A 15,220-nucleotide genomic window follows, 5' to 3' on the forward strand; every position below is an offset into this window, starting at 1 on the left:
TGTTCATTCCGGGAGTGGAGAACTGGGAAGCAGACTTCCTCAGCAGGCACGACCTCCACCCGGGAGAGTGGGGACTTCATCCAGAGGTCTTCACGCTGATTGTAAATCGTTGGAAACGGCCACAGGTAGACATGATGGCGTCCCGCCTCAACAAAAAGCTAAAAAAATATTGCGCCAGGTCAAGAGACCCTCAGGCGATAGCTGTGGACGCACTAGTGACACCGTGGGTGTACCAGTCGGTTTATGTGTTCCCTCCTCTTCCTCTCATACCCAAGGTACTGAGGATTGTAAGAAAGCGAGGAGTAAGAACTATACTCATCGTTCCGGATTGGCCAAGAAGAACTTGGTACCCAGAACTACAAGAAATGATCTCAGAGGACCCATGGCCTCTGCCTCTCAGACAGGACCTGTTACAGCAGGGGCCCTGTCTGTTCCAAGACTTACCGTGGCTGCGTTTGACGGCATGGCGGTTGAATGCCGGATCCTAACGGAAAAGGGCATTCCAGATGAAGTGATTCCTACGCTGATAAAGGCTAGGAAAGACGTGACAGCACAACATTATCACCGTATATGGCGAAAATATGTTGCTTGGTGTGAGGCCAGGAAGGCCCCTACAGAGGAATTCCAGCTGGGTCGATTCCTGCACTTCCTACAGTCAGTGACTATGGGCCTAAAATTAGGATCCATAAAGGTCCAGATTTCGGCCCTATCTATTTTCTTTCAAAAAGAACTGGCTTCACTGCCTGAAGTTCAGACGTTTGTTAAGGGAGTGCTGCATATTCAGCCCCCTTTTGTGCCTCCAGTGGCATTTTGGGATCTTAACGTTGTGTTTGATTTCCTGAAATCCCACTGGTTTGAGCCACTTAAGACCGTGGAGCTAAAATATCTCACGTGGAAAGTGGTCATGCTATTGGCCTTAGCTTCGGCTAGGCATGTGTCAGAATTGGCGGCTTTGTCGTGTAAAAACCCTTATCTGATCTTCCATATGGACAGGGCAGAATTGAGGACTCGTCCCCAATTTCTCCCTAAGGTGGTATCAGCGTTTCATTTGAACCAACCTATTGTGGTGCCTGCGGCTACTAGGGACTTGGAGGACTCGAAGTTACTAGATGTAGTCAGGGCTTTGAAAATCTATGTAGCCAGGACGGCTGGAGTCAGGAAAACTGACTCGCTGTTTATCCTGCATGCGCCCAACAAGCTGGTTGCTCCTGCTTCAAAGCAAACTATTGCGCGCTGGATCTGTAACACGATTCAGCAAGCTCATTCTGCGGCAGGATTGCCGCATCCTAAATCAGTAAAAGCCCATTCCACAAGGAAGGTGGGCTCTTCTTGGGCGGCTGCCCGAGGGGTCTCGGCTTTACAGCTTTGCCGAGCTGCTACTTGGTCGGGTTCAAACACATTTGCTAAGTTCTACAAGTTTGATACCCTGGCTGAGGAGGACCTTGCCTTTGCTCATTCGGTGCTGCAGAGTCATCCGCACTCTCCCGCCCGTTTGGGAGCTTTGGTATAATCCCCATGGTCCTTACGGAGTTCCCAGCATCCACTAGGACGTCAGAGAAAATAAGAATTTACTCACCGGTAATTCTATTTCTCGTAGTCCGTAGTGGATGCTGGGCGCCCGTCCCAAGTGCGGACTCTCTGCAATACATGTATATAGTTATTGCTTAACTAAAGGGTTATTGTTATGAACCATCTGTTACTGAGGCTCAGTTGTTGATCATACTGTTAACTGGGTAAGGTTATCACAAGTGATTGGTGTGGCTGGTATGAGTCTTACCCGGGATTCCAAATCCTTTCCTAGTAATGTCAGCTCTTCCGGGCACAGTTTCCCTAACTGAGGTCTGGAGGAGGGGCATAGAGGGAGGAGCCAGTGCACACCAGATATAGTACCTAATCTTTCTTTTAAGAGTGCCCAGTCTCCTGCGGAGCCCGTCTATTCCCCATGGTCCTAACGGAGTTCCCAGCATCCACTATGGACTACGAGAAATAGAATTACCGGTGAGTAAATTCTTATTTTAGGATTGGCAGCCACCAGCTCTGGTATTTGTCTACCACATTGATCGTAAATAATTTGATTGGTCTTGGACCACCTACCCAAGGCCCCACTGCAACTGTCTTACTGCACCCAGGGGGGAACCACTGTCGTAATGGAGCGAGGTATGATGTTAGCAGGCGCTAAGGTGTAGTCAGAAGATGGTGATAGGTGCAGGAGACCAGGGTAATAAGAGTGGTCTTCATGCTGACAATCCTTTATCACGCCCTGATCTGTGTGGCTCATCTCCAGTCCTGATCACACCGTAGGAGGGAATAGCAGTGTACAGTTATTGTACCATATTGTACTGTACAGGTAATCCAGTAAATGTGTATTAATCCCATATAAAGAATTAAATAACACATAAAGAGGTTCAAACCGTAGCGGAATGAAGCTGTATAGAAGCATGGAGTAAGGTGACATAACAGGTTCCGGATACCAATTTGCCAATCTCGCAGGCTCTCCTCCTCCTCCTGGTTTGGCAGATCCCTCTACGGTAATAGTTCCCCACTAGCGGGCTGATGCGTTTCATCAGGTGCTCTTTATCATCCTGTTGAAATAATCCTCTGTCCTGTGTAGCACTACTGCCACCTGCAGGTTACTGGGAGAATGCATCCATTGGTATAACCCTCCGTCCTGTATAGCACTACTGCCACCTGTAGGTTACTGGGAGAATACATCCACTGGTATAACCCTCTGTCCTGTGTAGCACTACTGCCACCTGCAGGTTCCTGGGAGAATACATCCACTGGTATAACCCTCTGTCCTGTGTAGCACTACTGCCACCTGCAGGTTACTGGGAGAATACATCCACTGGTATAACCCTCTGTCCTGTGTAGCACTTCTGCCACCTGCAGGTTACTGGGAGAATACATCCACTGGTATACCCTCTGTCCTGTGTTGCACTACTGCCACCTGCAGGTTCCTGGGAGAATACATCCACTGGTATAACCCTCTGTCCTGTGTAGCACTACTGCCACCTGCAGGTTACTGGGAGAATACATCCACTGGTATAACCCTCCGTCCTGTATAGCACTACTGCCACCTGTAGGTTACTGGGAGAATACATCCACTGGTATAACCCTCTGTCCTGTATAGCACTACTGCCACCTGCAGGTTACTGGGAGAATACATCCACTGGTATAACCCTCTGTCCTGTGTAGCACTACTGCCACCTGTAGGTTACTGGGAGAATACATCCACTGGTATAACCCTCTGTCCTGTGTAGCACTACTGCCACCTGCAGGTTACTGGGAGAATACATCCATTGGTATAACCCTCCGTCCTGTGTAGCACTACTGCCACCTGCAGGTTCCTGGGAGAATACATCCACTGGTATAACCCTCCATCCTGTGTAGCACTTCTGCCACCTGCAGGTTACTGGGAGAATACATCCATTGGTATAACCCTCCGTCCTGTGTAGCACTACTGCCACCTGTAGGTTACTGGGAGAATACATCCACTGGTATAACCCTCCGTCCTGTGTAGCACTACTGCCACCTGTAGGTTACTGGGAGAATACATCCACTGGTATAACCCTCCGTCCTGTGTAGCACTACTGTCACCTGCAGGTTACTGGGAGAATACATCCACTGGTATAACCCTCTGTCCTGTGTAGCACTTCTGTCACCTGCAGGTTACTGGGAGAATACATCCACTGGTATAACCCTCCGTCCTGTGTAGCACTACTGCCACCTTCAGGTTACTGGGAGAATACATCCACTGGTATAACCCTCCGTCCTGTGTAGCACTACTGCCACCTGCAGGTTACTGGGAGAATACATCCACTGGTATAACCCTACGTCCTGTGTAGCACTACTGCCACCTGCAGGTTACTGGGAGAATACATCCACTGGTATAACCCTCTGTCCTGTGTAGTGCTACTGCCACCTGCAGGTTACTGGGAGAATACATCCACTGGTATAACCCTCCATCCTGTGTAGCGCTTCTGCCACCTGTAGGTTACTGGGAGAATACATCCACTGGTATAACCCTCTGTCCTGTGTAGCACTTCTGTCACCTGCAGGTTACTGGGAGAATACATCCACTGGTATAACCCTCTGTCCTGTGTAGCACTTCTGTCACCTGCAGGTTACTGGGAGAATACATCCACTGGTATAACCCTCCGTCCTGTGTAGCACTACTGCCACCTTCAGGTTACTGGGAGAATACATCCACTGGTATAACCCTCTGTCCTGTGTAGCACTACTGCCACCTGCAGGTTACTGGGAGAATACATCCATTGGTATAACCCTCCATCCTGTGTAGCACTACTGCCACCTGCAGGTTACTGGGAGAATACATCCACTGGTATAACCCTCCGTCCTGTGTAGCACTACTGCCACCTGCAGGTTACTGGGAGAATACATCCACTGGTATAACCCTCTGTCCTGTGTAGCGCTTCTGCTACCTGCAGGTTACTGGGAGAATACATCCACTGGTATAACCCTCCGTCCTGTGTAGCGCTACTGCCACCTGTAGGTTACTGGGAGAATACATCCACTGGTATAACCCTCCGTCCTGTATAGCACTACTGCCACCTGTAGGTTACTGGGAGAATACATCCACTGGTATAACCCTCCGTCCTGTATAGCACTACTGCCACCTGTAGGTTACTGGGAGAATACATCCACTGGTATAACCCTCTGTCCTGTGTAGCGCTTCTGCTACCTGCAGGTTACTGGGAGAATACATCCACTGGTATAACCCTCCGTCCTGTGTAGCGCTACTGCCACCTGTAGGTTACTGGGAGAATACATCCACTGGTATAACCCTCCGTCCTGTATAGCACTACTGCCACCTGTAGGTTACTGGGAGAATACATCCACTGGTATAACCCTCCGTCCTGTATAGCACTACTGCCACCTGTAGGTTACTGGGAGAATACATCCACTGGTATAACCCTCCGTCCTGTATAGCACTACTGCCACCTGTAGGTTACTGGGAGAATACATCCACTGGTATAACCCTCTGTCCTGTGTAGCGCTTCTGCTACCTGCAGGTTACTGGGAGAATACATCCACTGGTATAACCCTCTGTCCTGTGTAGCGCTTCTGCTACCTGCAGGTTACTGGGAGAATACATCCACTGGTATAACCCTCCGTCCTGTGTAGCACTACTGCCACCTGCAGGTTACTGGGAGAATACATCTACTGGTATAACCCTCTGTCCTGTGTAGCGCTACTGCCACCTGTAGGTTACTGGGAGAATGCATCCACTGGTATAACCCTCTGTCCTGTGTAGCGCTTCTGCCACCTGCAGGTTACTGGGAGAATACATCCACTGGTATAACCCTCTGTCCTGTGTAGCACTACTGCCACCTGCAGGTTACTGGGAGAATACATCCACTGGTATAACCCTCCGTCCTGTGTAGCGCTACTGCCACCTGCAGGTTACTGGGAGAACACATCCACTGGTATAACCCTCTGTCCTGTGTAGCACTACTGCCACCTGCAGGTTACTGGGAGAATACATCCATTGGTATAACCCTCCGTCCTGTGTAGCACTACTGCCACCTTCAGGTTACTGGGAGAATACATCCACTGGTATAACCCTCCATCCTGTGTAGCACTACTGCCACCTGCAGGTTACTGGGAGAATACATCCACTGGTATAACCCTCTGTCCTGTGTAGCGCTACTGCCACCTGCAGGTTACTGGGAGAATACATCCACTGGTATAACCCTCCGTCCTGTGTAGCGCTACTGCCACCTGCAGGTTACTGGGAGAATACATCCACTGGTATAACCCTCTGTCCTGTGTAGCACTTCTGTCACTTGCAGGTTACTTGGAGAATACATACATTGGTATAACCCTCTGTCCTGTGTTGCGCTACTGCCACCTGCAGGTTACTGGGAGAATACATCCACTGGTATAACCCTCCGTCCTGTATAGCACTACTGCCACCTGCAGGTTACTGGGAGAATACATCCACTGGTATAACCCTCTGTCCTGTGTTGCGCTACTGCCACCTGCAGGTTACTGGGAGAATACATACATTGGTATAACCCTCTGTCCTGTGTTGCGCTACTGCCACCTGCAGGTTACTGGGAGAATACATCCACTGGTATAACCCTCCGTCCTGTATAGCACTACTGCCACCTGTAGGTTACTGGGAGAATACATCCACTGGTATAACCCTCTGTCCTGTATAGCACTACTGCCACCTGCAGGTGACTGGGAGAATACATCCACTGGTATAACCCTCTGTCCTGTGTAGATCTACTGCCACCTGCAAGTTACTGGGAGAATACATCCACTGGTATAACCCTCTGTCCTGTGTAGCACTACTGCCACCTGCAGGTTACTGGGAGAATGCATCCATTGGTATAACCCTCCGTCCTGTGTAGCACTACTGCCACCTTCAGGTTACTGGGAGAATGCATCCATTGGTATAACCCTCCGTCCTGTGTAGCACTACTGCCACCTGCAGGTTACTGGGAGAATGCATCCATTGGTATAACCCTCCGTCCTGTGTAGCACTACTGCCACCTGCAGGTTACTGGGAGAATGCATCCATTGGTATAACCCTCCGTCCTGTGTAGCACTACTGCCACCTGCAGGTTACTGGGAGAATGCATCCATTGGTATAACCCTCCGTCCTTTGTAGCACTACTGCCACCTGCAGGTTACTGGGAGAGGCTGACCTAACTTCTCTCTCTCTCTCTCTCTCTCTCAGCTCATTCAGTACAAGGCGGATGTGAATGCGGTGAATGAACATGGTAACTCCCCTCTACACTACTCCTGTTTCTGGGGACAAGATGACGTTGCAGAGGTGAAGACTGACCCCTCTGGTTTTCTGTAGGCCATGTGATATAATTGGGTGGTATACGGTAGATATACAGCTTGTTATTCGTTGATCTGAGGGGTCCCTGGGAGAAGTCTGATAGAACTTTATATATTGATAATGTGTACGTATAGCGAGTAAAGCTTGTTTCCTCCCTAGGACTTGGTAAATAACTCTGCACTGATCTATATCTGTAACAAATATGGAGAGACCCCGCTCGATAAAGGGAAACCCCACCTGCGAGAACTTCTGCGGGGTATGTACCAGGAAATAAGTACAGTGTCATATTATTACCAGGTGGCTGCATGTGAGACATTATTACATGACCTGTGTGTCATATTATTACCAGATGGCTGCATGTGGGACATTATTACATGACCTGTGTGTCATATTATTACCAGATGGCTGCATGTGGGACATTATTACATGACCTGTCATATTATTACCAGGTGGCTGCTTGTGGGACATTATTACATGTCCTGTCTGTCATATTTTTACCAGGTGGCTGCATGTGAGACATTATTACATGACCTGTGTGTCATATTATTACCAGGTGGCTGCATGTGGGACATTATTACATGACCTGTGTGTCATATTATTACCAGATGGCTGCATGTGGGACATTATTACATGACCTGTGTGTCATATTATTACCAGATGGCTGCATGTGGGACATTATTACATGACCTGTCATATTATTACCAGGTGGCTGCTTGTGGGACATTATTACATGTCCTGTCTGTCATATTTTTACCAGGTGGCTGCATGTGAGACATTATTACATGACCTGTGTGTCATATTATTACCAGGTGGCTGCATGTGGGACATTATTACATGACCTGTGTGTCATATTATTACCAGATGGCTGCATGTGGGACATTATTACATGACCTGTGTGTCATATTATTACCAGATGGCTGCATGTGGGACATTATTACATGACCTGTCATATTATTACCAGGTGGCTGCTTGTGGGACATTATTACATGTCCTGTCTGTCATATTATTACCAGGTGGCTGCATGTGAGACATTATTACATGACCTGTGTGTCATATTATTACCAGGTGGCTGCATGTGGGACATTATTACATGACCTGTCTGTCATATTATTACCGGGTGGCTGCATGTGAGACATTATTACATGACCTGTCTGTCATATTATTACCGGGTGGCTGCATGTGGGACATTATTACATGACCTGTGTGTCATATTATTACCAGGTGGCGGCATGTGAGACATTATTACATGACCTGTGTGTCATATTATTACCAGGTGGCTGCATGTGGGACAATATTACATGACCTGTGTGTCATATTATTACCAGATGGCTGCATGTGAGACATTATTACATGACCTGTGTGTCATATTATTACCAGGTGGCTGCATGTGGGACATTATTACATGACCTGTGTGTCATATTATTACCAGGTGGCTGCATGTGGGACAATATTACATGACCTGTGTGTAATATTATTACCAGGTGGCTGCATGTGAGACATTATTACATGACCTGTGTGTCATATTATTACCAGGTGGCTGCATGTGGGACATTATTACATGACCTGTGTGTCATATTATTACCAGGTGGCTGCATGTGGGACATTATTACATGACCTGTGTGTAATATTACCAGGTGGCTGCATATGGGACATTATTACATGACCTGTCTGTCATATTATTACCTGGTGGCTGCATGTGGGACATCATTACATGACCTGTATGTCATATTATTACCAGGTGGCTGCATGTGGGACATTATTACATGACCTGTGTGTCATATTATTACCGGGTGGCTGCATGTGGGACATTATTACATGACCTGTGTGTCATATTATTACCGGGTGGCTGCATGTGGGACATTATTACATGACCTGTGTGTCATATTATTACTAGTGATGTGCACCGGATATTATTCGGGTTTTGTGTTTTGGTTTTGGATTCGGTTCCGCGGCCGTGTTTTGGATTCGGACGCGTTTTGGCAAAACCTCACCGAAATTTTTTTGTCGGATTCGGGTGTGTTTTGGATTCAGGGTTTTTTTCCAAAAAACCCTAAAAAACAGCTTAAATCATAGAATTTGGGGGTCATTTTGATCCCATAGTATTATTAACCTCAATAACCATAATTTCCACTCATTTCCAGTCTATTCTGAACACCTCACAATATTATTTTTAGTCCTAAAATTTGCACCGAGGTCGCTGGATGGCTAAGCTAAGCGACACAAGTGGCCGACACAAACACCTGGCCCATCTAGGAGTGGCACTGCAGTGTCAGGCAGGATGGCACTTCAAAAAAATTGTCCCCAAACAGCACATGATGCAAAGAAAAATGAGGTATACCACAGGTATAGAATGTAGATGTATAGTATACTTGACGACACAGAGGTAGGTACAGCAGTGGCCTTCCGTACCGTACTGCTATATATACTGGTGGTCACTGTGTCAGCAAACTGCACAACTGAAATGCACCACAGGTATAGAATGTAGATGGATAGTATACTTAATGAATGACGACACAGAGGTAGGTACAGCAGTGGCCTTCCGTACCGTACTGCTATATATACTGGTGGTCACTGTGTCAGCAAACTGCAAAACTAAAATGCACCACAGGTATAGAATGTAGATGGATAGTATACTTAATGACGACACAGAGGTAGGTACAGCAGTGGCCTTCCGTACCGTACTGCTATATATACTGGTGGTCACTGTGTCAGCAAACTGCACAACTGAAATGCACCACAGGTATAGAATGTAGATGGATAGTATACTTAATGACGACACAGAGGTAGGTACAGCAGTGGCCTTCCGTACCGTACTGCTATATATACTGGTGGTCACTGTGTCAGCAAAACTCTGCACTGTACTCCTCCTATATAATATTATACTGGTGGTCCCGACTCCCCAGTCCCCACAATAAAGCAGCACACTGAGCACAGATATGGAGTGTTTTTCAGGCAGACAACGTATACTGGTGGTCACTGTCAGCAAAACTCTGCACTGTACTCCTGCTATATAATACAGGTGCTCCCCAGTCCCCACAATTAAGCAGTGTGAGCACAGATATATGCAGCACACTGAGCACAGATATGGAGTGTTTTTCAGGCAGACAACGTATACTGGTGGTCACTGTCAGCAAAACTCTGCACTGTACTCCTGCTATATAATACAGGTGCTCCCCAGTCCCCACAATTAAGCAGTGTGAGCACAGATATATGCAGCACACTGAGCACAGATATGGAGTGTTTTTTTTCAGGCAGAGAACGGATAAAACTGGTGGTCACTGATCAGCAAAACTCTGCACTGTACTCCTCCTATATTAATATAAAGCTGCTCTCCAGTCCTCCCCACAATGATATAAGCAAGCACAAATATTTGCATCAACTCAACAATGAATAAACGGAGAGGACGCCAGCCACGTCCTCTCCCTAACATTTCCAATGCACGAGTGAAAATGGCGGCGACGCGCGGCTGCTTTTATAGAATCCGAATCTCGCGAGAATCCGACAGCGGGATGATGACGTTCGGGGCGCGCTCGGGTTAACCGAGCCATATGGGAGAATCCGAGTTTGGCTCGGACCCGTGTAAAAAGGGTGAAGTTCGGGGGGGTTCGGTTTCCGAGAAACCGAACCCGCTCATCACTAATTATTACCAGGTGGCTGCACGTGGGACATAATTACATAACCTGTGTGTCATATTATTACCAGGTGGCTGCATGTGGGACATTATTACATGACCTGTGAGTCATATTATTACCAGGTGGCTGCATGTGGGACATTATTACATGACCTGTGTGTAATATGACCGGGTGGCTGTACGTGGGACATTATTACATGACCTGTCTGTCATATTATTACCAGGTGGCTGGTTGTGAGACATTATTACATAACGTGTGTCATATTATTACCAGGTGGCTGCATGTGGGACATTATTACATGACCTGTCTGTCATATTATTACCAGGTGGCTGGTTGTGAGACATTATTACATGACCTGTGTGTAATATTATTACCAGGTGGCTGCATGTGGGACATTATTACATAACGTGTGTCATATTATTACCAGGTGGCTGCATGTGAGACATTAGTACATGACCTGTCTGTCATATTATTACCAGGTGGCTGCACGTGGGACATTATTACATGACCTGTGTGTAATATGACCGGGTGGCTGTACGTGGGACATTATTACATGACCTGTGTGTGATATTACCAGGTGGCTGCATGTGGGACATTATTACATGACCTGTGTGTGATATTATTACCAGGTGGCTGCATGTGGGACATTATTACATGACCTGTGTGTCATATTATTACCAGGTGGCTGCATGTGGGACATTATTACATGACCTGTGTGTGATATTACCAGGTGGCTGCACGTGGGACATTATTACATGACCTGTGTGTGATATTACCAGGTGGCTGCACGTGGGACATTATTACATGACCTGTGTGTGATATTACCGGGTGGCTGCACGTGGGACATTATTACATAACCTGTGTGTGATATTACCGGGTGACTGCACGTGGGACATTATTACATGACATGTGTGTAATATTACCGGGTGGCTGTACGTGGGACATTATTACATGACCTGTGTGTGATATTACCAGGTGACTGCACGTGGGACATTATTACATGACAAGTGTGCATTAGTATTACCTGGTGTCTGTGTGTGGAGTCTGGAGTAGCTTGTACTGTATAATACAGGTATTCATCATACGTGATAAGAGACGCATGATTTATTCCCTGCAGAACGGGCCGAGAAGATGGGTCAAAGTATGAGCAGGATCCCATACAAAGATACTTTCTGGAAAGGAACCACAAGAACCAGACCACGTGAGGACTGACTACTACCTCTCTCATCAATACCCCTTCCTGTACCTCAGCCTCCTCATCAGGCACTCTGCACCTCCTACCTCTGCTATCACTGCCCCTTCCTTTACCTCAGCCCCCTCATCAGGCACTCTGCACCTCCTACCTCTGCCATCACTGCCCATTCCTGTTCCTCAGCCCGCTCATCAGGCACTCTGCACCTCCTACCTCTCTAATCACTGCCCCTTCCTTTACCTCAGCCTGCTCATCAGGCACTCTGCACCTCCTACCTCTCTAATCACTGCCCCTTCCTGTACCTCAGCCCCCTCACCAGGCACTCTGCACCTCCTACCTCTCTAATCACTGCCCCTTCCTTTATTTCAGCCCCCTCATCAGGCACTCTGCACCTCCTACCTCTCTAATCACTGCCCCTTCCTTTATTTCAGCCCCCTAATCAGGCACTCTGCACCTCCTACCTCTCTAATCGCTGCCCCTTCCTGTACCTCAGCCCCCTCATCAGGCACTCTGCACCTCCTACATCTCTCATCAATACCCCTTCCTGTACCTCAGCCCTCTCATCATGCACTCTGCACCTCCTACCTCTCTAATCACTGCCCCTTCCTGTACCTCAGCCCCCTCATCAGGCACTCTGCACCTCCTACCTCTCTAATCACTGCCCCTTCCTTTACCTCAGTCCGCTCATCAGGCACTCTGCACCTCCTACATCTCTCATCAATACCCCTTCCTGTACCTCAGCCCCCTCATCAGGCGCTCTGCACCTCCTACCTCTCTAATCACTGCCCCTTCCTTTACCTCAGTCCGCTCATCAGGCACTCTGCACCTCCTACATCTCTCATCAATACCCCTTCCTTTACCTCAGCCTGCTCATCAGGCACTCTGCACCTCCTACCTCTCTAATCGCTGCCCCTTCCTTTACCTCAGCCCCCTCATCAGGCACTGTGCACCTCCTACCTCTCTAATCACTGCCCCTTCCTTTATTTCAGCCCCCTCATCAGGCACTCTGCACCTCCTACATCTCTCATCAATACCCCTTCCTGTACCTCAGCCCCCCCATCATGCACTCTGCACCTCCTACCTCTCTAATCACTGCCCCTTCCTGTACCTCAGCCCCCTCATCAGGCACTCTGCACCTCCTACCTCTCTAATCACTGCCCCTTCCTTTACCTCAGCCCCCTCATCAGGCGCTCTGCACCTCCTACCTCTCTAATCACTGCCCCTTCCTGTACCTCAGCCCCCTCATCAGGCACTCTGCACCTCCTACCTCTCATCACTGCCCCTTTCTTTACCTCAGCCCGCTCATCAGGCACTCTGTACCTCCTACCTCTCTAATCACTGCCCCTTCCTTTACCTCAGCCCCCTTATCAGGCACTCTGCACCTCCTACCTCTCTAATCACTGCCCCTTTCTTTACCTCAGCCCGCTCATCAGGCACTCTGTACCTCCTACCTCTCTAATCACTGCCCCTTCCTTTACCTCAGCCCCCTCATCAGGCACTCTGCACCTCCTACCTCTCCTGCTTCTACTGCAAGGCATGATAGGTGCTAGTGGGGCTGATTTTGTGCAGTGTGAATGCAGTGTATTCTGGGCTGAGTTTGTGCAGTGTGAATGCAGTGTATTCTGGGCTGAGTTTGTGCAGTGTGAATAGAGTGTATTCTGGGCTGAGTTTGTGCAGTGTGAATGCAGTGTATTCTGGGCTGAGTTTGTGCAGTGTGAATGCAGTGTATTCTGGGATGAGTTTGTGCAGTGTGAATGCAGTGTATTCTGGGCTGAGTTTGAGCAGTGTGAATGCAGTGTATATTGGGATGAGTTTGTGCAGTGTGAATGCAGTGTATTCTGGGCTGAGTTTGTGCAGTGTGAATGCAGTGTATTCTGGGCTGAGTTTGTGCAGTGTGAATGCAGTATATTCTGGGCTGAGTTTGTGCAGTGTGAATGCAGTGTATTCTAGGATGGGTTTGTGCAGTGTGAATGCAGTGTATTCTGGGCTGAGTTTGTGCAGTGTGAATGCAGTGTATATTGGGATGAGTTTGTGCAGTGTGAATGCAGTGTATTCTGGGCTGAGTTTGTGCAGTGTGAATGCAGTGTATTCTGGGCTGAGTTTGTGCAGTGTGAATGCAGTGTATATTGGGCTGAGTTTGTGCAGTGTGAATGCAGTGTATTCTGGGCTGAGTTTGTGCAGTGTATTCTGGGCTGAGTTTGAGCAGTGTGAATGCAGTGTATATTGGGATGAGTTTGTGCAGTGTATTCTGGGCTGAGTTTGTGCAGTGTGAATGCAGTGTATTCTGGGCTGAGTTTGTGCAGTGTATTCTGGGCTGAGTTTGAGCAGTGTGAATGCAGTGTATATTGGGATGAGTTTGTGCAGTGTATTCTGGGCTGAGTTTGTGCAGTGTGAATGCAGTGTATTCTGGGCTGAGTTTGTGCAGTGTATTCTGGGCTGAGTTTGAGCAGTGTGAATGCAGTGTATATTGGGATGAGTTTGTGCAGTGTATTCTGGGCTGAGTTTGTGCAGTGTGAATGCAGTGTTTTCTGGGCTGAGTTTGTACAGTGTGAATGCAGTGTATTCTGGGATGAGTTTGTGCAGTGTGAATGCAGTGTTTACTGGGCTGAGTTTGTGCAGTGTGAATGCAGTGTATTCTGGGATGAGTTTGTGCAGTGTGAATGCAGTGTATTCTGGGCTGAGTTTGTGCAGTGTATTCTGGGCTGAGTTTGTGCAGTGTATTCTGGGCTGAGTTTGTGCAGCGTGAATGCAGTGTATTCTGGGCTGAGTTTGTGCAGTGTGAATGCAGTGTATTCTGGGCTGTGTGACATACTCTTGGAGTCCTGGATATCAGACACCTCCGTAGTAAGAAGTGTGTCCTTCTTCATACAGGCCGTTCTCGGGCAGGATAGCAGGAATCCATGTGCTGAGTAAGAGGGTGTAACGGTTACAGTGATGTCATCCTGTCGCCCTGGTGTGTGACCCGCCACATACTGTACAGAGAACCTCCGCCCTCCTACATTATGTATAATATGACCCGACTGACCCACATCAATCCATAAACACAAAATACACAGCAGTTACTAATTGTGTTTTACATTTAATAAACTAATAAATAAGGTAATGAAACCAGTTAATGAGTCTGGCTGTACTAAGCGCAGCATTGTCTCGTACTGTGCGCTGGCTCCGCAGACATCAGCGCGGCGTAATGGGAACATCCCTTGTGTATGTCTCATTCTGCGTCTCCGCCTTACTGCATCTGCAATGAGGAAAAGGGATAACTAGAGTCAGTGTTTGGGAAACTGCTTTGTAATTTCTGCAGTTGGTTATCCCAGAGACTTGTTACACAGCACCCCGATGGCCTGCGAGGATTTCCACGGTGAAATGCGTGGCTGCTGCAGAAGAGTGTGTTATATTGTGTGTCTGTGCTGGATTGTCAGGATTGTAACACAGTCAGTGGGGCTGGTAAGACATCTGTAGGTTATATGTATAATGCAGGGTATGCCGGTAACATTCACCTGTGGCCCCTGTAAGCCATCTGTGCTGGCCCCTATCCTTATATTCCAGCTCTACCTCTAACCCTATAACCAGAGCCTTTAC

The 15,220-nt window shown here is 48.0% G+C and overlaps 1 protein-coding gene across 1 annotated transcript in view; it reads left to right on the top strand.

Moving 5' to 3' along the window:
- Window positions 1-15,220, top strand: part of ILK (integrin linked kinase) — a 94,498-nt gene that overhangs the window by 58,024 nt on the left and 21,254 nt on the right. The window contains exons 4-6 of the mRNA XM_063950783.1: window positions 6,710-6,805; window positions 6,977-7,073; window positions 11,567-11,650. Of these exons, the coding sequence (XP_063806853.1) occupies window positions 6,710-6,805; window positions 6,977-7,073; window positions 11,567-11,650 (277 nt within the window). The remainder of the gene's footprint in view (window positions 1-6,709; window positions 6,806-6,976; window positions 7,074-11,566; window positions 11,651-15,220) is intronic.

Source organism: Pseudophryne corroboree, chromosome 2 (assembly GCF_028390025.1).
Source record: "Pseudophryne corroboree isolate aPseCor3 chromosome 2, aPseCor3.hap2, whole genome shotgun sequence".
In the NCBI taxonomy this organism is placed as follows: domain Eukaryota; kingdom Metazoa; phylum Chordata; class Amphibia; order Anura; family Myobatrachidae; genus Pseudophryne; species Pseudophryne corroboree.